The sequence below is a fragment of the Marmota marmota genome, unplaced genomic scaffold (genome assembly GCF_001458135.2).
Source record: "Marmota marmota marmota unplaced genomic scaffold, marMar, whole genome shotgun sequence".
Lineage (NCBI taxonomy): Eukaryota > Metazoa > Chordata > Mammalia > Rodentia > Sciuridae > Marmota > Marmota marmota.
In genome coordinates, this window is record NW_026000068.1 from 18,301,520 (window position 1) to 18,323,910 (window position 22,391).

General features: G+C 35.1%; 1 protein-coding gene across 12 annotated transcripts in view; it reads left to right on the forward strand.

The window, feature by feature from the left end:
- Positions 1–22,391, forward strand: part of Srsf11 (serine and arginine rich splicing factor 11) — a 35,541-nt gene that overhangs the window by 467 nt on the left and 12,683 nt on the right. For 3 of the 12 annotated variants that reach the window (XM_048814053.1, XM_015490501.2, XM_048814058.1), the window contains exons 2-6: positions 9,157–9,378; positions 14,384–14,517; positions 18,256–18,365; positions 19,967–20,059; positions 20,847–20,896. In XM_048814053.1, coding sequence (XP_048670010.1) covers positions 9,182–9,378; positions 14,384–14,517; positions 18,256–18,365; positions 19,967–20,059; positions 20,847–20,896 — 584 coding nt within the window. In that variant the 5' untranslated portion in view covers positions 9,157–9,181. The other 9 variants (XM_048814057.1, XM_048814059.1, XM_048814060.1 and 6 more) reach the window with 8 other exon arrangements.

Genomic DNA, 22,391 nt, shown 5'->3' on the forward strand with positions numbered 1-22,391 from the left:
AACGTTGGAGGGAATGTGAAATCAAAGGATTGGCAACCTAGAAAAAGAGAGGAAAAAAAGTTTAAAATGTAAAAAATGTCCTGCCTACCGGACAATTGTAGGAGACAAGTGGACGGTAAAGGAGACAAGTGTGGTACAAGCTTTAGTGAATCACAGACAGCCCGGACTTTGAAGCCCCGAAAGTGCAAGTTCAAATCCCACCTGCTTACTGTTGCTGGCCAGCGAGCCTAGGATCCCTCTGGCTGGCCAGATGTGTCCCCCACATAAGAAATAGACAAAAGATGGAAAAGGGAAGAATAAACGTTAGGCAGTTTTATCAAACCTGGGAGAAGCAGCAAGATTGCTTCTCTCCCTTCATCCCATAAAAGCAGTTATAATTTATAGGAACAAATGCAGCTGATACCTAGATGTAGAATTAATTGGCCGGAAGAGGAGGCAAAAGGGGACAAGAGGCAGCAAGTAAACAAGCAGATTTAGTGTAGACCTGAGTGGGCAATCTTCTTTCCTGCTCGCCATCATCTTTAGAGCCTGTATGTGGGACTGGTGTGTGTGTGTTGGGGGAGAGGGCGGGGATATCTCAGCCCTTTAGCTTCCTTTCTCAGTAGGAAGGATTTTGTTCCCAGCAATGTCAAGTTAAGTCAGTTTCATTTCATACCGTGTAACTAAAGCAGTTTTACTCGACAGCTTTTGAAAGTCATTCTTTTCATTACTTTAGGAATAACAATTTCTAACTTATAAGCTTTTGGAAATAATTTGATGAAAGCAATAGTTTAAATCCCTTGGTTGAGGGAAGGGACTTGGGATCAGAATAAAATATGGAAAGTTTGTCCAGTAAGTCCGTGTTTCCTGGAAAGTTACAGTTTATGTCTGAAAGGTACAGTTCATTAAGTCATTCAACAAGTGTTTATTAAGAACTCACCCTGTATAGTACTCTTCTGGGTGCTAGACTTTTTCTTCTCCAGAGTGATTTTGTCTTAAAAGCAGATATTCTCCTAACCTCCAGGGAATCTACTGTGGATCTGAAGTGTTAATTGAACAGTAAAATGACGTCTCTTGACAAAATATGCATTATGCAATTTTACCTGAATCCAGGTTCATGTCCTTGTTGCATGTAAGATTTGGTTTTAAACACCCTATTTATTTTTTTCTTCCTATTCAATATAGTGACCAGTTTTGCAGATGAAGAAATAGAGGCTAAATGAAGTTAGGAATCTTGCCTAAGATCACAAATTTCTATAAGGAGCGTGGCCAGGCAATTAAACCTGGATCTTTCTCCAACCATGAGTTGCCTAGTGGCTTTTCATAATTTCCAATTTGCTTTTATTATGGAATCATTTTAAGGAATACTTCAATTGTATTTTGTTGTTGTTTTTGCAGTGTTGGGGATTGAAACCAGGGCCTTGTGCGTGCTAGGCAAGTGCTCTACCACTGAGCTATATCCGTACTAACCAATTTCAATTGCCTTAAAACAAATTTGAGAACAAACTTTTTCTGTTTTCTAGGAGGTAACACTCTACCTTAAGATAATAAATTGCTGCAAAATTTTGTAGTAACTATTCCTCTATCTACAACAGATTCTTGCTTAGTTTTGCTCTTAAATATAGCTAGGTGTACTTGTTTGATTCATTGTGATTCTGCTGGAATCTACTGAATGCTAATCATTATTGATGTTTAATGACATCATGTTGAAACATTGTTTCATTTTGAATAAAAGAGGCATATCCTATTTAATGACAAAATAATTCTGAGAAACTCAAGTGACCATATACTTGTAAATGTCAACAGATGTAACTGACATAAAAATTTTACTAGCATATAGCTGTAATAAAAATGGAGATTGAGGAAGTAAAAATTATTACCTCATGCAATTGGGAAAATTATATGTCTATCTCAAATTGATGGATACTGAAAGCTAATCCACTTGGATTAAATTTCTTCTTCTTTTTTTTTTTTTTAAGTCTTTATTTATTTTTATGTGGTGCTAAGGATTGAACCCAGCGCCTCGCACATGCTAGGCAAGCACTCTACCACTGAGCCACAACCCCAGCCCCTGGATTAAACTTCTTTATGAAAGTAGTTACAATATTATATGGTTATATTAGTGGGAATTAGGTCTTTATATTAGTTGTATTACTTAAAAGTGCATTAAAAACAAAAGTTCTAACCGTTTTCAACACAGGTATGAAAGTGAAATTGTTAGCTTTTTAAAAAATGGACTTTATGTACATTATTAAAATAATATGAAAAGGTTATCTCCTGAGTCAGGCTGGCTACTGTTGTACACCTACTTTAGTAGCAGAATTATCTAGTTACAATTTATTACGTTCATTTTATTTAAGTACTGAAAGTTTTACTTTTTAAGCTTCTTTGCTAACTGAAAACAGAAACTAAAAAACAAAAATGTTAAGCACAACAATCATATGACCCAAAGAACTCTATTCTGTTTGGTAATGAAAAATAAGACTTTATCAAATTAAGATACAGCAGCTATCTTACATTAAAATTTAATAAGATATTTTCAGATGTGGTTGTATTTGGGAAAATTATATGTCTATCTCAAATTGATGTAAAACATTGCTATGTATTAGATTTATTTTTTCAAAGTTGAAAGGTACAATTGATAAGATGGATTTACTGAAACAAATCTAAAATTTCTACTAAGGGAAGATGAGGTTAAATTATGTAGGTTTTCTAAGCACATTCGTTTAAAAACTATAATCAAGAGCAAAGCAAGTCTGCTTTGCAAACATTTCTCTGAAGTTTCTTTTCATGTAAAATAACAGATTTTGCCTGTTTGAAGCAGTATTACATTTATCTTTCAAAATATTGTCTTATCTATGAGAACTTGTTATCTTATGTAAAAGTTATTGAGACAACATTTTAGTTCATGTTACAAATACCAATTTGTAATTTCATATTTGTTTTCCCTTTAGGTGTTTAAGTACCAACTTTGGAAAATAGTAAAAAAAAAAATTCTTTGAAGGCAATACATATTTTTCATTTTTATTAGTAGTTTTTCAAATGCAACTTTGAATTGAATTCTATTATTATTAAGAGGTGAGTGAGATAATTATTTTTCTTAGTGGAGAAAGTGCATTTTCTTTATGATTGTACAATTATGTATTCTTTGTGTTTTCCCACTGCTTTTCTTCATGCTTTTGAATCATGAAGCAAGTTTCCTGCTCTAAGAGGTTTAATATTTGATTCTAATATTTGATCTTAGATTCCTCTCTATTTTTGATATAAAAGAATTCTAGTTTACTGCTTTAGGAAAATAAAAAGCCTTTTATTACATGTCAGTGTTTTGGAGACACTAGTAAAATAGATGTATCCTAAATACTTTTAGTTTTTGTTATTGTTGTTTATTTTCTTTCTACTTAAGAAAAATGAAAAAGATGGTGGATAAACCATTCTTGCAAATACCAGTTAAGATAAGTGCTATGGTGTTGAGATTTGTTTACTAGTTATTCTAAAAATCATCTGAAAATGGTTCTTATTATTCCTTGTAATTATTATTTTTAACCTTTGATAGCTATTACAGTATTCCTACTCTTTTTTTTAAGATTAATATGTTCCACAACTTTAAATATTGGTTTTAATATTATGATGGGTATTACAAATGAGGGAGCTTTGAGTTAGTAAAGTAATTCAGAGGTAAAATTTGGACACCACAACCTTATAGATCATCCTCACAGTACTGTTCTATTTTTGTCCTAGCATATACAAAATCTATTTTATTTTTTTTCCTGAGGTGCTAAGGATCAAACAGAGGGCCTCACACTTGCTAAACAAGCACTGTACTACCACTTAGCTATATCGCTAGTCTGAAATCTACTATTTTAAAGTTTAGCTATCACTCCCTGGAAACAATTTTATTCAGTTCAATTCAGTTTGCCACTTATGTACTTTTAAAAGAGAGTAAATATTTATAAGTGGCAAATATTGTTCCACATGAGCAAAGCCCCCCTATACTTCTAATAAGACTTAATAATATGATCTTTGAGGCTTCATCCTTATTCTTATCTTGTTATGGTTTGAATATGAACTGTTCCCCTAAAGCTCCTATATTAACACAAGCATATTCACAAGTGAAATATTAGAATGTGCAATTTGTGAACCAGTGTTTCTTCACCACACCCTTCAGCCACGCTCTTCTGCCTCTTTTGGGGCCCAGAGAAATGGACTTGGCCAACCACAGACTAACCCTATGGAACTTTGAGTCAAAAGAAACTTTCCTTCCTCTAAGTTGTTCTTGCCGGGTATTTTGGTCACAGTGATGAAAAAGCTAATACATACTTAATGTCTACTATGCAGATATATGAGCCCAGCCTTGCTCTTTATCATTCTAGAAGTACTTATTTTTTGCTTAACACAAAGCATATTTATCATTAGTATGGTTACGTCTATATTCCTGTCTTAAGGTGCTGACCTTTTTGCTTTTGTTTTTAAACTCATTGCCTAGAAATGTTACCTCTCCACCATCTCTTCTCTCAAAATAATTGCATAACAAATGTCTCCAAGTGGTTTAGACTTCAACATGAGCTAACTGTGGCTTGAAATTAACAGCACTTCATAGTTTCAAGGGAATGGGATGGCTACTGGGTGAAAAGCCTAATTGCCTTTAAAAATTACTTATGCTTGATCATTTATTTTTTAGTTCAGATTATTTCAGGTACTTAGTAATATTTTGCTTTGTTGGTAGTTTTTAATTTGTACTTTGGTCATTTGCATGTCTGTTCTGATCCATGCCACAGTACATTTAATATTATTCAAGGAAATGTGCAGGTGTTTGTGTTGTTTGGAAGTATGAATAGTACTGTTACTCAAAAAATGTGGAAAAGTTAAGTGAAGCCTTCCTAAAAGAATTTTCTATAGAAACGTTTGCGATTTATTAAGAAAGGGAAGATTTTGTTTAGCCATCATCTGCCTATGCATGCAATTGGTAATGTGCTGCTTTGGAGTCAAAATGATTATGAAAATGTGAAACCTATTTACATTGTTGTCATGTTTGTATTGCAACAGCCTCTTAAGGGAGAGAGTGCATCATTACAGTTCACATCTTTGCTATCACTTAGCATCTTATATAGTATTTTCATATCAATTTCATTTTGATAGTAATGCTGTTTAATAAGTGTTGCTGTTCGGTATTACTGTTGTATTTATCCACTGAAAAGTTGAAGAAATTGTAGAGTTTGAAATTGACTTTCCTGTAAGTTTATGTTAGATGCCTGTGTGCTGGGCACTCTGCTTTATCCCTATAGCATTTATAATCTTAAAGCTAAACTTAAAGTTATATGTATCATTGTCTCTATTTTTTATATAAAGGTAAGGGAGATCACGTGGCTAATTAGTAGTAGTACTTATTATGATAGTTCAGAACATGGATAGGGAGTGGAATGGGAATTGGGTAGGTAAAATAGAGGACTGCTTTTTTTTAACCTTCATATAGTTTACATTTTTAATATTTGACACATTACTTTACAATTTTTAACATGTTTTGTTAACTAAAGTAAGAAACTACGCTTTGTAAATTGGTTCTTCCTATTCATATTTTCCATGTGAATTATGAAGTTAGAATAGCCCAAGGTACTAGCTTAAAAAAAGAATGATAGTATAAAATGGAGCCCATTTGAAGACAGCCATTCATTTTTCAAAATAAGAGGTTTGAGTCAGATAATTGAGAACTCAAAACTAATCTTTATTCCGTCCCATTTCACAAGTTTAATTTTTTTCTAGAGTTACTATGATAAGCAGTAGTAGGAAACAACACAGAATAGTGGAAATAATAGGCTTTGAAGTGAGATACCTGGTTGGTTGGTTGGTTTTTTAATACCTGTCTGCCCCTTTGTTACTTGTTTTATATATTAAGCCAGTTGCTATTCCCCATAACTCAGATAAGGAAATGGAAGTACAAAGTAATGAGCCAGAAGTCACAGTTATTTTAATTGGTAATGGAAACCCATTAGTTTGACCCTGGGGCCTGTGTTAGTAATCACTCTGGCACCTTTTAAGTGTTATAAGGATTAAAGGCCATTTTAAAAGCATTCAGTCTTATTACTAAGTTGAGTATACTTTCATTTTTTTCAGTTTTGTAAATGTTTAAAATTAATTTTCTTTCATGAAGAGAACGTTAATTTTACAGCATAGAAAAAAGAAGTTAAAGGTCAAATGATGCAAATGTCTAATTCCTTGATTAAGAAAAGCTAATATGAAAAAGCTAGAAACTATTTAACAATACATATAATTCTATTGAATGCCCCCCAGTGGATTTTTTTTTAATTGTGAAATATTCCCTCAAATGGCCTTTGCTCAATTGAAATTCCAAAAGAATCTTATATAACTTAAAAATTGTACCGAGTAATCAGTGTTCCCCAGCTAAATGTTTCTGTTGACCCTACTCAATCCAAAAAGGAAAACTAATCTGTACAGATAAATCAACTGTGATTTTTTTCCCCCAAGCTCTAATTATAGCTGAGAATACTGTGCATAAGAATGTTGGAAATGGTGTCTTTTTAAAAGAAAAAAAATTTTTTTCAGTTGTAGATGGACTCCATACATTTATCTTATTTTTTTTTTTTTTTTTTTTATGCAATTCTGAGAATGGAACCCAGTGCCTCACACATACTAGGCAAGCCCTCCACCACTGAGCCTCAACCCCAGCCCCTGGAAGCAGTATCTGAATGGTTAGACTACTACTACTTTTTTCCTCTGTTAATCATGAAAACAAGGCTGTGACAAATTACCACATACAGATTTTTGCTTATAATTTCAAGGTGTTCTATCATTTTTTAAACATATAGACAGAATCACTGCTATTGGAAGACAGTATAAACAATGCAAAAGATGTATTTGGAAATAAACTTAGGTAGGCTTTTTGTTGTGTTCTGGTGTGTGTGTATTTGTCCATGTCCATCTGCCCGCCTGTTAGTCCCCTGGTACTAACTTATTAGCTTCTCCATTTAGATGGAGAAAGAAGAAAAAGAAGCATGGAATTTACAATTTTTATTTTAAAACAGGTAATGTTTATAGAATTACCTAAATTTATAGAATTAGAACTAGAACAGAAATATAATTGTGTAATTTATAAGTTGGGGATAGAAAATAAAGTAGATCTACAGATGAGTTTTTCAGATTCACAAATTTATAAAAGTAGTAATTTATTTCCAGGGTTTTCCTTATTGATCTGAATAGTTATAGGGGAAAACAAATTTATATCCCTCACTTTGAGATTTTTTACCTCAACTAAATTTCCCCTTAAAGCTCACAGTTAACATTACTGTCTTCATTCACCCAGCCTTTTCTGCATGCACATCCTGTATATATACTTTAGTAATGAGCTACCTGCCTGACAAGACTGAGCACATTGTTTGAAGCACTTGTAAAGTTTTTAGCACATGATTGTATTCAGTAAGTTTTTTATCACATGCTGTCTTTGGTCCAGTATAATGTTGTTGGTCGCTAGGCACCAAGGTGCACGCCTGTAGTTCCAATTACTTGGAAGGAGGAGGCAGAAGGATCTGAGCCCAGGGGTTTGGTGCCAGCCTAGGCAACATATCAAGACCTGTCACTTTGATAAGAAGGGTGATGAACAGGGAGATCAGGAACACTAAAGTTAATATTTGCCTTCCCTGTTCTCAAAAAGTATTTGTTAAGGGGAAGACAACTAATTTTGATAAAAAGGCCTTTTGCTTGTGCAAGATTTGCAGAATTGTGTGGATAGGCACGATATCACCATCTTTTCCATTAGTGTAAACAAAAGTTGGTAACAAAAAAACAAGTGACCTGCATTATGTAACTGGGAAAATGGTATCCATCAAGTAGAGTGATTGTATATAGATGTATTACATGAAGAACTTAGATCTAAATGCACAAGATCTTTCACAAGCTTGAGACTGGAAAGAACTAAAGCTATTCTTTATAGTATTATAGTATTGGTACCATAAGAGGATTGGTATTATTTTGAAGATTTGCCTAAGCATTATTCTCTGGTATTCGTAGGCATCTTTTTGGCATTCTATCAATCAGTTTAAATTTTCTTATCAATGTAGTAGTGTAGTGGTGGTTCCCTACCTACAAGCAGGAGGACGTTTTGGGTCTTCACAGTATTATGGAGAACTTTTAAGTCATATTTTAAAAGCCTATCAGAAAACACGTACTTTTCCATAGTATGACTGGCGGGGGGGGGGCATTTTGATTAGAAATAGCATTAACTGTTAATAAAAATTATAACATTTGACATTCAAATGTAACTAGAAGTTTTCCCTAATTTACTCCCAAAGATGAGTTAAGTGATCCTGCCTTGTGCATACTTATTTCACTATGACAAGATCTTTTTGTAATTCTCCCTTTGAAATATAAAGTGGAAAGCAGTGGTCGACGGAGCAATGATATTTGAAAGCTTCAAACTTGTAATTTATTTCGTCTTATCTGGAATACTCTTCCCCAGAAATTCAGATGGCTGTGGATACAAATACCAGTGATTCAAAGTAGTTGTTTATTAAATCCTACAAGGATCTTTAAAATTATTATTCAGTTGATCATAAGTTTAATATTACGGAAATTTGTAGTAAATATTCCAGGAAATTTGAAAGTGGTGAGAGGAAAAACTTGGTTGCTAGGATGGAAATATTAGTAACTCAAAAAATTTGTAGATGATAGCCTATAAAAAAAGAAATATCGTGGGCGCTGTTGAATAACAATAGTTGCTAAAACGCAATTTTTTGTAAGGAAGTGAATGCTTTTCGAAGAAGCAGAAGGGAAAAAAAGCCTTCTGAAAAACAAGGAGCTAAAGGGGGAATACGCTCTCCGTCAGACCGCGCTCCCTCTTGCGTTTCTCCAGCGGCGGGCAGGGCCTGCTGCGCCTGCGCGGGGAGGAGCTGACGGGGACGCACCCGTGCGCCGCACAGCATTGTGGGGAGCTGGGGTCCGCGAGGGTGGTGGTTGGAGGCGAGGTGGGGGCGGTCGTTTGTTTTCTCGTGGTCTCGAACTCGCGCGCTCTCTTCCCCTCCTCCCGGCGTGCAGCGGGGAGGAGAAACGGCGGCGGCGGCGGCAGCAACAGCAGTGGCTGTAGCATCGGATACCCCTCTTTCCTTTCTCGTGAACCGGTTCCTCTTCCCTTTCCCTCTCACTGTTTGTTGTGTGTTTGATGTGTTAAAGCAGGAGCGAGAACTCGAGCAGCGCCATGAGCAACACTACCGTCGTCCCCAGCACTGCGGGCCCGGGCCCCAGCGGCGGGCCGGGTGGCGGAGGTGGCGGCGGAGGCGGTGGCACCGAGGTAATCCAGGTGACTAATGTCTCCCCGAGCGCTAGCTCTGAGCAGATGCGGACTCTCTTCGGTTTCCTAGGCAAGATCGACGAACTGCGCCTCTTCCCGCCGGAGTGAGTATCGTCCACCATCACCGTTTTTGCTAACGCCGCCCCATCCTGGGCCTAAGCAACACCATTTCCGTAGGCCCTGTGGCTGTTTTCCCTGCCAGGCTATGTTAGTTGGTCGCGGTGGTTGCATTTATAGACGAAAAGATGCGTTTTAGGCCTACAAAAAAATGTAGAGAGCAGAGAAGACTTTTAGTGATTAGGAGACACTGGCTCTTAATTTGTGGATTTTTTTTTTTTCTTTTCTCTTAAATTGTGCCAACGTGGTCGTTTGCTTTGGGATAAAGCAAGACAATCTGTCTTTTGTCATTTCGCGTATAGGTTAAATTCATTTTTTAAAAAAGGCAAGGTGTGTTTTTTCTCTGCGGTCTTTGGAAGAAAAGTAACAAAACTATTCAGGCCAGCGTTAATTTTGTGTTAAAATTTGTAGGCCGCTATTTATTGCTAAGTATTGCTTTTAAGTGATTCTGACCCAGGGAATATGACAGGACAGATGATTAATTCAGTGAGCCTGAATACTTGATTTATATATGTATCTACACATATGCGCACACACATAATGGATTATGAAGAGTTCTAGTGTTTTTCTTTTTTTAATGTACAGATTTAAGATATTTCTCATTTGTTCTTAAGAACGAATTTTATAGAATGTCGACATTTTGATTTAGAGTGTAATGACTTTTTTGTCCTTCTTTTAAAAAGTTATGAAGAAAAAGTATTGTAGCAAACACTTGAAAAACAATTGTGTGCTCTTTGTAAATGCTTATTAGATGAAAGTGAAAAATGTTATTGGGAGTTTTATGATGTCACTTAAATTCTAAACCCGAAATTGAGATCCTCAAGAAATCTGTTGTGGTTGGTGTAATAAATCATTGATTTTTGTACACTTCTGCTCAATAGAATAATAAAATCAAATCATAATGAAGTATTTAAGTATTATCACATTTCATGACTTTCTGTTTTCCAAAGACTTCAAATTGCTGTGTTCTTGATTTTTAAGTAAAATGTACATGTGGAGAAAGGATTCAGTTATTGCCTCAGATGTGCTGTGGAGTTTTGGACACACGTTATTTTGCACAGAAACTTCTTTTATAATGGACAAATTCATAACATGAGCTATAGAAAGGGATGTTTTGCTGATACTCAGCTTTTTCATAATGTATCATTAAGTTGTTTGTAACATTAATAGTAAAATGACAAGAAATAAGTGATATGTTTGAATATTTTATTACTGGGGTAATAAAATAATTTGAGATGCTCAGTTTGCTACATAATTCCTTCCACTTCCACAAGTTCCTAAGAATTTCATATAGTTGCTGACTTTAAAGTGCTTTTTTGTTCTCTGAGGATACTCCCTTATGGTGCATTTATAAAAAGTAAAAGAAGTTTTGGGCATTTTACTGGTTCGTTTTTTTTTTTACTTAAAGAGTGGGCAGTATCTTAGAGGAAGCCATGATGGACGAGAATCTGCCTTTTTCCTTTGTAATCAGGTGAATGGGTATGTCCATCATAACCCTGATAGCTGCTGGGCAGTTGTTCATCCAGTCATGTGACCTGGGGTGCTGTCCATTTGGAGGATTCCTTTCCCTGTATTAGAAGATAAATATTGATACAATAATGCTCTTTGGCTCTCTACTTTATGTTCCCACATACAATCATTTTCTTCTGAAAATATAGTGACTGGTATATAACTTAGTGGGCCTCTAGATTTGAGCAGTACTATTGATGGTTAATTTTTATCTGTTTAATGTTGAGTTTTATTTGTTCCTTTATTACTTTTTCTCAATAGCTAGTCTTATCTGAAAAGTTGATAATACTTGATGATTTCTATAAATTCACTAGAGTTATCAGTAGTTTGCCAGGATTAATGTGCTTTGGGCTCCCAGTGGTACAGATTGGCTCATCACTCCATAAATATTTTCTTAACACGGAATAAGATTGAATGGCTCTATTGTGAATACGTCTTCACCTGATTTTGTGTGTTTGTTTGTGTGTGTCATTTGGATATATTTGTATGTTTTTAATTTCCCCCAAGAAGGCATTCATATCTGCCAAGAATTCTTTTCTCCCAGAATGTTCTTGACATACGCGCTTCCATTTGTTTCTCAATAGTCACTTTAATCAGAGAATCTTTCCTTGACCACTGTATCTAAAAATATGGCTGCTCTGTATCTTCTCCATACTACTTAGCACTGCTTGGGTTTTTTTCTGTTGCCCCTGTCACCAATTGACAGGTAAGTTCAGCCTTCTCCCTGTCATTAGAATGAGGTTCTTGAGTTCATCAACATTATCTGCAAGGCATTTTTTAAGTACATATATGTACCATATACACCTAGTGAAATGCTTCAGTTTTAAATGTCTATTTTGGGGAAATTTTTCTGGGATTATATCATGTGATTACTGGAGAAGGTGTCCAGCTTGGTTTTGCTATTGGACTTGTCTGTTATTTCAATTCCTTAAAGCCAAAAACTACTGGCCTGTGATTTTACATAGAGAAATGTTGTCTATCTTCACAGGACAGGAAAACAGCCCTGCAACTATTTGAAAGCATCTATCATTGTCTTCTACATTTGTTTTCTTAAACTGTGATGTTGACTAGTTATTGAAACATATTGGAAATTCAGCATTGTTTGTCTACTGTAAGATGCTTTCAGAATTTTTCTTACCTTATTCATTACAAACCCAGAAGGTGTATTTGACCTTATTTTCAAATAGTGAACTGAAATTCTCATAGGTTGTTTTGTCTGCCCAAGCTAAGCTATCGGTGTCAAAACTAGCATTTGAACTCTTTTAATATGTGACTTTTCCCCTACCATTGGATCAGGGGTTTGTTGGTTTAGTGAAGCAATTTGTGAGTTGTGGTATTATTTAAGTAGATACTAAATGTTTAGTTTTAGTGGGATTTCACAGTGGAGAATACAATTGGAGTGCTTATTAGTTAATGATCCTAGTGAAGCATGTCAGTTATACAGTAACATCTACTATAGCACTGAATATATTTTAAAAGAATTTAATTCGAATTTGAAGAAATGTTTGTTTTAATGCAACATTTTGCTGTGCATTTCTTTATATATTATAGGTCAGTAGGATTAAGTTTTAGGTGAATGTCATCTTTCTTACATATGCTTCTTTGGGGGGGCTTTGGAGATACTTTGCTCTATAAGCTCAAAATTCTACAATCAGAAGTGGTTGGCACAGTGTTAAGGTAAGAGTTTAAAGCCTGGGATTGGTGGCCTAAACCAGAGGTTCTCCAACTTAAGTGGCTGTGAATATGTACTTGGGATTTGTTAAGAATCAGGACTCTTATAAAAGGAATTCACTGATTCAGTGAGCTTTAGATGAATATCAGGATTTTGAATTATATGTATGCATCCTAGAAGATTATGAAACGGCCCTCAGAGGACACTTTAGAATAACCTGAGGGCTGAGAATGTAGCTCAATGGGAGAGTACCTTGCCTGGTACTCATGAAGCCCTGGGCTGGATCCCGAGCACCCAAAATCAATACTATCAGCTTTTAAGGTGGAAGACAAAAACATCATACAGGATTTTTCCTAACAGTCTTCTCATTTGTCCCTGTGTCATCTAGACTTGCACAAAATTCCAGAGTACAAAAGATTGCCCAGTAAATGGAAATAAACTGAACATATAGGCCGTTCTGAAGAAACTATTCATTACATGTTCTTTAACAGTGTTATTTTTTATCATTGTATTTGTTTTTTCTTTTAATCAGATAACAATAGTGGTAAAGAATTGGTAGAGAGTGCTTGCTGTGTGCATGTGCACATATGCTAGACAAGCACTCTACTGCTGTCTACTGCTTATACATCCAGCCCTTTTTTTTTTTTTTTGACTTTGGGACAGAGTCTCATTAAGTTGCCCAAGCTGGCCTCAAACTCATGATCCTCCTGCCTCAGCCTCCTGAGTCCATGGGATTACAGGTGTGTGCCAGCCACCTCACCAAGCTGTTTGATTTTTTTTGTTGAGGTTTAAGGAAATGACTGCTGGGTAAGAAAAACCTTATTTCAGACATCAAGTAAGAGTTCAGTGCTTTTTCCTCTAGAAATCTTCATTTAATTAAAGGAGAATTGAGAACCTGGATTTCTTTTTCCCTCACAGATGCTTTTAATGTGTTACCAAGGACAATTTGATTGTTACTGCCTTTGGGCATTGGTTTTCAAATAACTTGATGTAGGATTGAAAACCCTGCCTTTTTTTTTAATCTTTTCCTTTCACAGGGAGTGTTAAGACGGAAATTGGAACCCTTTTTTTTTTTTTTTTTTTTTAAAGCCTACTTTTTTTCTTTTATCTGAGGAAGCAGCTTGCTGAGGAAAGAAGCTTTTCACCTGGTGAAGTAATACAGGGGTGAACAGGAGCCTAAAACTTTAAGCACCCCTTGTGTGCTTAAAATTTTTCTTTGAAAGTGCTCCAACCTAAAAAAGACCCAATTGTTGAAAGTGCCTAGGAGTCATAGCTATCGGTTAAAAACATCAATGTATGGAACCAGTTCATTATACAGGTCAAGAAAACTCAGATATACCTCTTAATGATAGTCTTTATTTTTGAAGTGGAAAATTCTTAAGTTTTTTTACCCTGAGAAATTAGCAGAAAGAAAGGTTTCTAAACCAAAACTAAACAAATAGTTTGTATGAGAGCTGGTATGTGGACCATTGTAGAGCATTTGCCTAGTCCTTGGTTCAATCCTCAGCACCACAACATTGATATTATGAAAAGCATGTTGATATTTTTGTGATCTCACTTTGAGATTAAGAAAACTCTTTCTAACCTGATACATTGTAGATTTAAATAGGGATTAATGAGTATTTATCTACAGTGCAACTGTCTACATTAGTGTACAATACATTATTTTTCTTTTGGATTGGTTAAAAGAAATGTATGTGCAATTACATGTTTTTTTCTGATTATTTTACTTGGGGTATAAGCATTGGTTTGCAAACAACCTTTGTGTCTATGCTGATAATCTTTTTGTTTGTTTTTTGTTTATTTTTTAGTGATTCACCTTTGCCAGTCTCATCTCGTGTCTGCTTTGTTAAGTTCCATGATCCAGACTCAGCAGTTGTGGCACAGCATCTGACAAATACTGTATTCGTTGACAGAGCTTTGATAGTCGTACCATATGCAGAAGGTTTGTGCTTTGTTTTAACTACCTGTGTGGGCATCCTAAGATGACCATCTACTTCAGTATAGTTGTAGAATGAGCACTAGTAGCATGTTACAATCTAAGCAATTAACATTTTGAAACCCTTGTTATACTGCAGTACATAATTCTTACTTGCAGTTTTTTTTTTTAATTCTAATAATTAGAAATCAGATATTTTTAAAAGAATCTTATCTTTTGCTTTCACATTCATTGAAACCACTCCTAATTGTAACTCTGAGATACATCTACTTGGTTAATGTTAGATTTTATGAAAAAGTCCCAAAGGTAAATGGCTAACTAAAAAAAAAAAAAGAAAAAGTTCTTCAAGTGCATGTTGTTTTTGTTTTAAATAAGTGACTAGGTTAGTCTTATTTCCTTGAACTGATAACTTGTGCAAAAACAAACCAAAAAAAAAAAAATCCCACGTTGAATTCCAGTATACCAAGGGTTGCAATGATACTGGTTTTTGTGAAAGTTCAAGAATTCCTATAGCTTAGGTGCCAGATGGGCACTGGGTATTTTGTTTTTATGCCAGATTTTCTTGTTCATTCTTGTTATATTTTCTAGAATATCTCTAAATAATAAATTCTTCTCTCTGTTATTTGTGTGTGTGATTTTTGTAGTGGAGAAGGCAAATGCAAAACCCTTCCAGATGACTGAAAAACAGTGGGTCCTCTGCAGCTACAGGGGATTCTAGACATTAACTAAAGGCCAGCAAGCACTCAAGTCCCCCAAGTGTTTTCCTGGTGTAATCATTTGTTAACTACATTTTCTCTCTTTTTACATTTTAGGCTGTTAATTTGACAGAAAAATATGAGCAGGTTTTTTGGATCTAAAAAAGCCACTGTGACAAGACAACACTATTTTAATGCCATTTTGTAAAAATTTCTAAGGCATATTTTATAATTAGTTTGTTCCCAGTGTACTGCTACTTGATTTGCTTTTTGGTAACTATAAATTTTGATCAAAGAAATCACATGATAAAATTAATGGATTTGAAGTTAATAATTTAATTTACTGACCAGGATTTACTTGCTTTCCCCTTTGTTTAATAAACTGGTCAGTGGAAGCAGAATCTTGTTATTGCTGATTTTAGATGCTATTGGATCTTTGAATACAAATGTGAACATTTACACCATATACCTTGTAAAAGTTGTGAAATGTCTAAATTTGGAGAAATTGCCTCTGGTTTTCTAAAGAAATTAAGTTATATTCAGAGATGGGTTAAGGCATGCTATTTAATGAGTACATTTATCTCCATAATATTAAATTGTATGGGCTCAATTTTAAGGTTCTTAAAAATAGATAATTTTTGAGTTAGTATGTTTTGGTTAAGCATTTCTTTTATGTCACTTGTGCCTATTATAGGATAAGACTAAATCACCAACAGAAAATTGTTACAGAGTTTACAATTCAGGATGAGTAAAATATATATAGGTCTTGAAACAAGGGTCAAACCATGTGAGTAATATGCAAAATGTTTGAGTTAGCCATTAAATTTAAAGAATGCTTATTGGCAAAGTGTTACAGTTCCCAACCCTGGAACATAATACAGTATATCATATAACTGACTTTCATAAATATTTTTAGGTCCCAGTAATTTTTCAGATCTGGTTTTGAAAGTGAGGTTGGGGAATACATAAGAGAATTACAGAAGTATTTTGTTCTGAAATCTATTTTTGCTATATTTAATTATGGTATGATATGCTGTATTCATGTTATCTCCACTAAGTAATTTGATGTATTCAATTCCTTTGTCACCATTCACTCTGGTTTTAGCTCTTACACTTTGGTGTTGGCTCTTGGTCAGTTGTTTTAGAACAATAGACAAAAAAGTCTACGGTAAGGAACAGTCTTAATTGATAAAACATATAGCCAGTTTGGAAGGAACTCTTTAAAGTAATGGATATGGGGGTTATTTAGGTTCCTTTGGTTAATGTTTGTTTCTTTTGTCTGTTTCTTTTTCTTTCATTTCTACACATTCATGCAGTATTTCATGGTTCTATCAAAGCAGCAGTAAAAAAAATACTCTTGACGCATGAAAATTAACTGGTGAGGGGCCTCATTGCTATTTTTAAATTGTAGTTTTATTTTTAAATAGTTTTTTTTTTTCTTAATCAGAGGATCAGATGCATGACTTTTTTTTTTTTTTAATGGATGCAGATCTTCTATCAGGTGTCTCACAATAAATTCAAGAGGATTTTAGTTGGCCAGAAATGTTGCAAATGCACTAATTTGACTAAGATGTTGATACTTAATATATCCTCTTGAGACATAATTTTGCATGCAAAATTATCCCTTAATCTTTGTAGGTTTGTTAATATTGATGCATAAATGCCCTATATCTAAATGATCTTCTCCCCCTCCCCCTCCATAACTCTTGGTATCTAAATTGATGACAGCTCTGACACAAGCAAGATAACAGTGCTGTGTAGTATACATTTGTTTATATTATCGGCACTTCTCAGTATAGGTGGAAGGAACCATTACCTTTATTTAACAGTGGTTTTTCTTTTTTGTTGTTGTGTTTTACAGTTCTTTTCCCTGGTTCAGCCTGAACTATATACCAGGCCCTGCTGAAAATACCACCCAACAGTTTTCTTCTGCAGCTTATCCAGTTTCTCTTAAGTGCCCTGTACATATTGTATGTTTTATGATGAGATGCAGTTTCTTAATATGTATTACAGAAATACTACTGGTATTTGCAAATATGTAGTTTAATTGTATTATTGAACTCTCATTTTGGGGGCTTGGGCACATTAACAGATTAATCCATCTGTATAGGGCTTTTGCTGTTGGATAGAATTTAAATTGTCTACATAAATATTTGTCTTAGGACCCTTAGATTTCATCTGAATACACAGATTAGGCTTTAAAAACAGACACACATGTCATTTGGGGCATAAGAAGTTTGGCTCAGTTAGCTTTTGAACTGACACTCAGTAGCATTTTTTTGGTATGGTTAGCATGGCACATGTTGGAACATAAAGCATTTTACTGTACAGGTAAGGAATGTGCCATGTTGTTTTACCTATTCTCTCTCACTCACTACCACCCCCCCCACACACACACACACACATACACATTCCGTGTGTATTCAGAAACATTCATATTCATTTTCATGAGTCAGCAAAAGCCCTACGCTTGATTCCAACAGAATATTTCCTTTACATACTTTTCTTCTCTTAATTTTTACAAAATTTGTATGGTAGGTGTAAAAAAAAATCATAGTAACTGTACCATATTATTAACCCCTAAATCAAACTTTTTTTGTCTTGTGTATCTTGATTTTTCTGTGTGCTTTATAGTGAAGCAGCCGACACGAGTCGTTGTTCATAAAACAGCTTTTGAAAGTTGAGAGCACACCCCTGGAGAACCGACTGTGCTTGCTTACGTTTGGTTCATGACTTAAAAATCGAGTACAGGTGATGAAATCTTGGCAGTGTTAACAAAAAAGTAGTGTGTATTGTGCTATTTTTTTTTTACTCTAGAAACTTAACCATTTGTAGACAAAAAGGAAACAAATTTTCACACATTGAAGTTTCATTCTGACATAAAAATTAATGATAAATAATCATATAGAGATCAAGCTTTATATTTTAGCGAACAATAAGTACTTTCAACAAACTCAGGTGGTGTATCAGGGAGACATTTTCTGGGTGTTTTTGTGTGTTTTCTGTTTTACAAAAAAATGTGTTCTCATGCAAGGATATTTCTCTGCAGGAGTTATTCCTGATGAGACTAAGGCTTTGTCTCTGTTGGCACCAGCAAATGCAGTGGCAGGTCTTCTGCCTGGTGGTGGACTCCTGCCTACACCTAACCCACTTACCCAGGTACTTGTTCTCTTGAATTCTGAAAAGATGGAAAGAAACCCAGAACTGTGGATAAAATGTATGTTACTTTTTAAGTGCTCTCAATATTCTAGCACATAGAGCAATATCATTTAAAGGACTGTAGTATAATCAAATACTACAGAGACATTCTCCAAAAGTTTGTACTTTAAGAACATCCTAAAAATTATAAAATATCTTTTATACATATCTCAAAACAACCTATTAGTAATTGTGGCAGGGGTAGGTGATCTTCCTCAGTGTTAACACTTGAGAACATGCCATTACAAATTTGTTCATTTGATCCAGGAAGGAAAATAAAGCTGAAGTTCAAACTGCTTAAATGAAGCTTTCAATTGCCCTTTGATTTTTTTGCTGTTATTGTGGGGTTGGGATTAAGAAAGTGGCTTGAAAATGAAATTGAAATCTGGATTGGGATGTTTGCTTTCAGGAAAGTAAAGTTGATTAGAATAATGATTCTAACTGGTAATGCTTTAAGAAGCACCCTGAATTTTACTTTTGTAGTGCTGGAATTGAATTCAGAACTTCATGCATGATGGGGAAATGCTCTACCACTGAGCTGCATCCCCAGCCAGAAAGGCATTGAAATGTCTATATTTTAACTACTCCAAGAGATTATACAGGGCTTTTAAAAATAATAGCGAATGATGTGCCTCAACTAGAAATTTATAAAAATATCCTATCATGTCATCTTTCCTGTATAAATAATTGGTTCTGTTAACTGTAGAATATGGAATCATGGAAAAGATCAGTATCTCCTGGATTTTAGATATAAATTTGATTAGTACTTAGCTTCTTGGCTTTGGTTTTGTAGTTTTGTTTGTTTGTCTTGCCTATGGGACGATAAAGGGGTAATTTCTGTGTCTTTTGATGTATAAAATTTTATATAATAATTATTAGTATTAACAAAGCATTTCACTTGTACTTAGTAAATACTTAAATTACAGAGTTGGATGATTTGTATTGACCAGATAGTATATGAAACTAGATGAACTTTCAGCACAGTTCTTGTGGAGAAAGACTGCTTCTGAAGTTTCAGAATTTTACAAGATTTCTGTCTGTTTAAATTACGGGCTAATCGGAATTAGGCAGGAAATAGAACCACATAGTAATTTGAACAGGGAAAATTTAATATAAAATAATAATAACTATTAGGGAAGCAGTAGGGGAAATCTAATGAATACAGGAATCATAGTATGAGAAACACTGCTGAGGCAGAAAGAATACAAGGAAGAAGCATATTTAGACCACAGGACTTAGACTCCTGAACAGATTTAGATTCTGAAAGGGTAGTGATTTTCCTGGATTCCCGTAGAACAAACCAGGAAACTATTCAAGGAGACGGCACTAAACTATATGGGAGGTAAAGGCCACTGAGTATCCCACGTGACACTGTACGAATAATCAAGAGACACAGAATTACTTCCTCAGTATCCTTCCAGCATTCTTAATAGGGCAGTCAGTCAGTCAAGGAGAAATGAGTGATGTCTCAAGTAGCACAAAACACAGCACTTAAAGTAAGTGCTAACCATTGGTATAAGGAACAAAAAAAGTCTTAATGAACAAAACTTGAATATTTACAGATTGGCGCTGTTCCATTGGCTGCTTTGGGAGCTCCTACTCTTGATCCTGCCCTTGCTGCACTTGGGCTTCCTGGAGCAAACTTGAACTCTCAGGTACAACTTCTTATTCTATTTTTTGGCCTACTTTTCTAGAAAGTTTGTTTTATTAACTGTTCATTTGCATTTCACAAGCGGGATTTAAAGTAGAAAATAGGTGTGTAGGTAGTTAACACAAAAATCAGTACGTCATGCAGTCAGTAACTGGGACATGCTTTTTTTTGGTACCAGGATTTGAATTAAGGGACACTCAACCATTGAGCCACAACCCCAGCTCTATTTTGTATTTGAACTCATGATCCTCCTCTCAGCCTCCCAAGCCTCTGGGATTACAGGTGTGCGCCACCATGCCCAGCTGATTGGGACATGCTTTCATAAGTTATTTTCCTCTTGCAAATTTTTGGGTTTTGTTTCGGTTTGATGTGTTTTATTTTTTCATTGAAATTTAGCTCTTTTTTTTAAATCCTTATTTTGTAGCAATCTTTTAATACTAAGAAGTTGGAGTTTTATTACATGTGTATTTAAAATGTTCATTTCCCTCTAAAAACAATCAAGAAGTAAATTGTTAGCTCTCACTCTTCATATAACTTGTTAAAGCCGTTCTATTCAGTACAGTAGCCACTAAAAAATACACTGCCACCTGTCTTTATTTTTTTAATGTGGATTGTAAAAAAATTAATAATGTGTAGCTTGTGTTTTATTCTGTTTGTTAGCATCATGCATAGAGCATGTTACTTTTTATAGGTTTGACAAAATTGCCTCAGTGCATTTCAGAGTACTGAGAAAATAAATAGCATCGTTATTTGTTGCATGTATTCTTTACTAATTTTTTGGTTTTTTGCAGTCTCTTGCCGCAGATCAGTTGCTGAAGCTTATGAGCACTGTTGATCCCAAGTAAGGGTTTTGTTTGTTTTCATTCATGATAGTGTGTGTGAATGTCTAGTGTATCATTATTTTTGATAGAAGTACATGTTCTCAAGGCATATGTTACATATTGTTTTCTAGAAATGAGGGAAATCTAGAAGGAAACCCACGTATATTAAGGGTTTTATTTTAGTGTAATGTGGGTCTTTCATAATAAATGTAAATGGCTTATACCAGAATAGTAACATAAAAAAATATCCTAGAGTCAAACACAGTGGTGCACATCTGTAATCCCAGCAACTCAGGAAGATAAGGCAGAAGGCACGTTTGAGGCCAGCCTCAGCAACTTAACCAGACCCTGCCTCAAAAAGGATCAGGGCCGTAGCTCAGTGGTAAAGTGCTGCTAAATTTAATCCCCAGTAATCCTTCCACCTCCCCCTACTTAAAATATGTGAGTCCCTTCATGGCGCTTATGCTGTAGTCAGGAGGAAGGACATTGATATTTTATTATAATAAAGAATGTGCATTCAACTAGGGAAAGGACAGAGATGTTTAGTTTAGGGAACTTACTATAAAGGGAAAACTTAGTTTGAAGATCAAAGGCTATCCCTGCGGATAGTAGGACTTAAAGAAGCAAAGCTGAAGGGAAAACTATCCCAAACCAAAGTCATGCAAGTTGCATAATCAATAGCTCACACATTCTTTGGGGATTTTTCTTATAGTTAAAATTCAAACGGGGCCAGATGCAGTGGCAAACTCATGTATCTCAGCGGCTTAGGAGGCTGAGGCAGGAGGAACATGAGTTCAAAGCCAACCTCAGCAACATAGCAAGGCCCTAAGTAACTCAGTGAGACCCTTACTGTAAATAAACTGTGGAAAAGGGCTGAGGTTGTGGCTCAGTGGTTAAGTGCCCCGGGCTCAATCCCCCGTACTACTGCCCCCCTCCCAATTCAATCATGTACCCACCATCCAACTTAAAATGTCACCAATAGATTGAAGTTCTTTCTGTATCTATTTTATATGACATTTCCCACCATTTCCTCAAATCTACTGTACTAAATTGGTGTCTATAATTTTTTTTTTTAACATGTATGAACCACTAAGGGCCATCTTCAGATCTTTAGCCTTCCCTTGGCTATCAGTAACTGAGCCACATAACCAGCCCTTGTTATATTTCATTTTGAGACAGGCTCTCACTGAGTTACAGAGGCTGGATTTGAATTTGTGATGTGTCTTACCCTCCTAAGCCACTGGGATTATAGGCATGCACCACTGCACTTGGCTCCAGTCAGAATGTCATGTGTAACTTTGATGGGCCATTGTCCATTGCCTCAGTTTCTCCCCATTTGTAAACTTAAAAGTTAAAGCCCAACAAAGATATTGTAGAATTCTTTTTTAAAAAAGTTTTTGGTTTTCAGCATTTCCATATTCAAAATTATTTATGGAAAGTTAATGTTCAGCAAAAATAAAAAAGTATTTTACTATTCCAGAATTCCAGATCTGTGTGAATCATTAAAATAGAGAT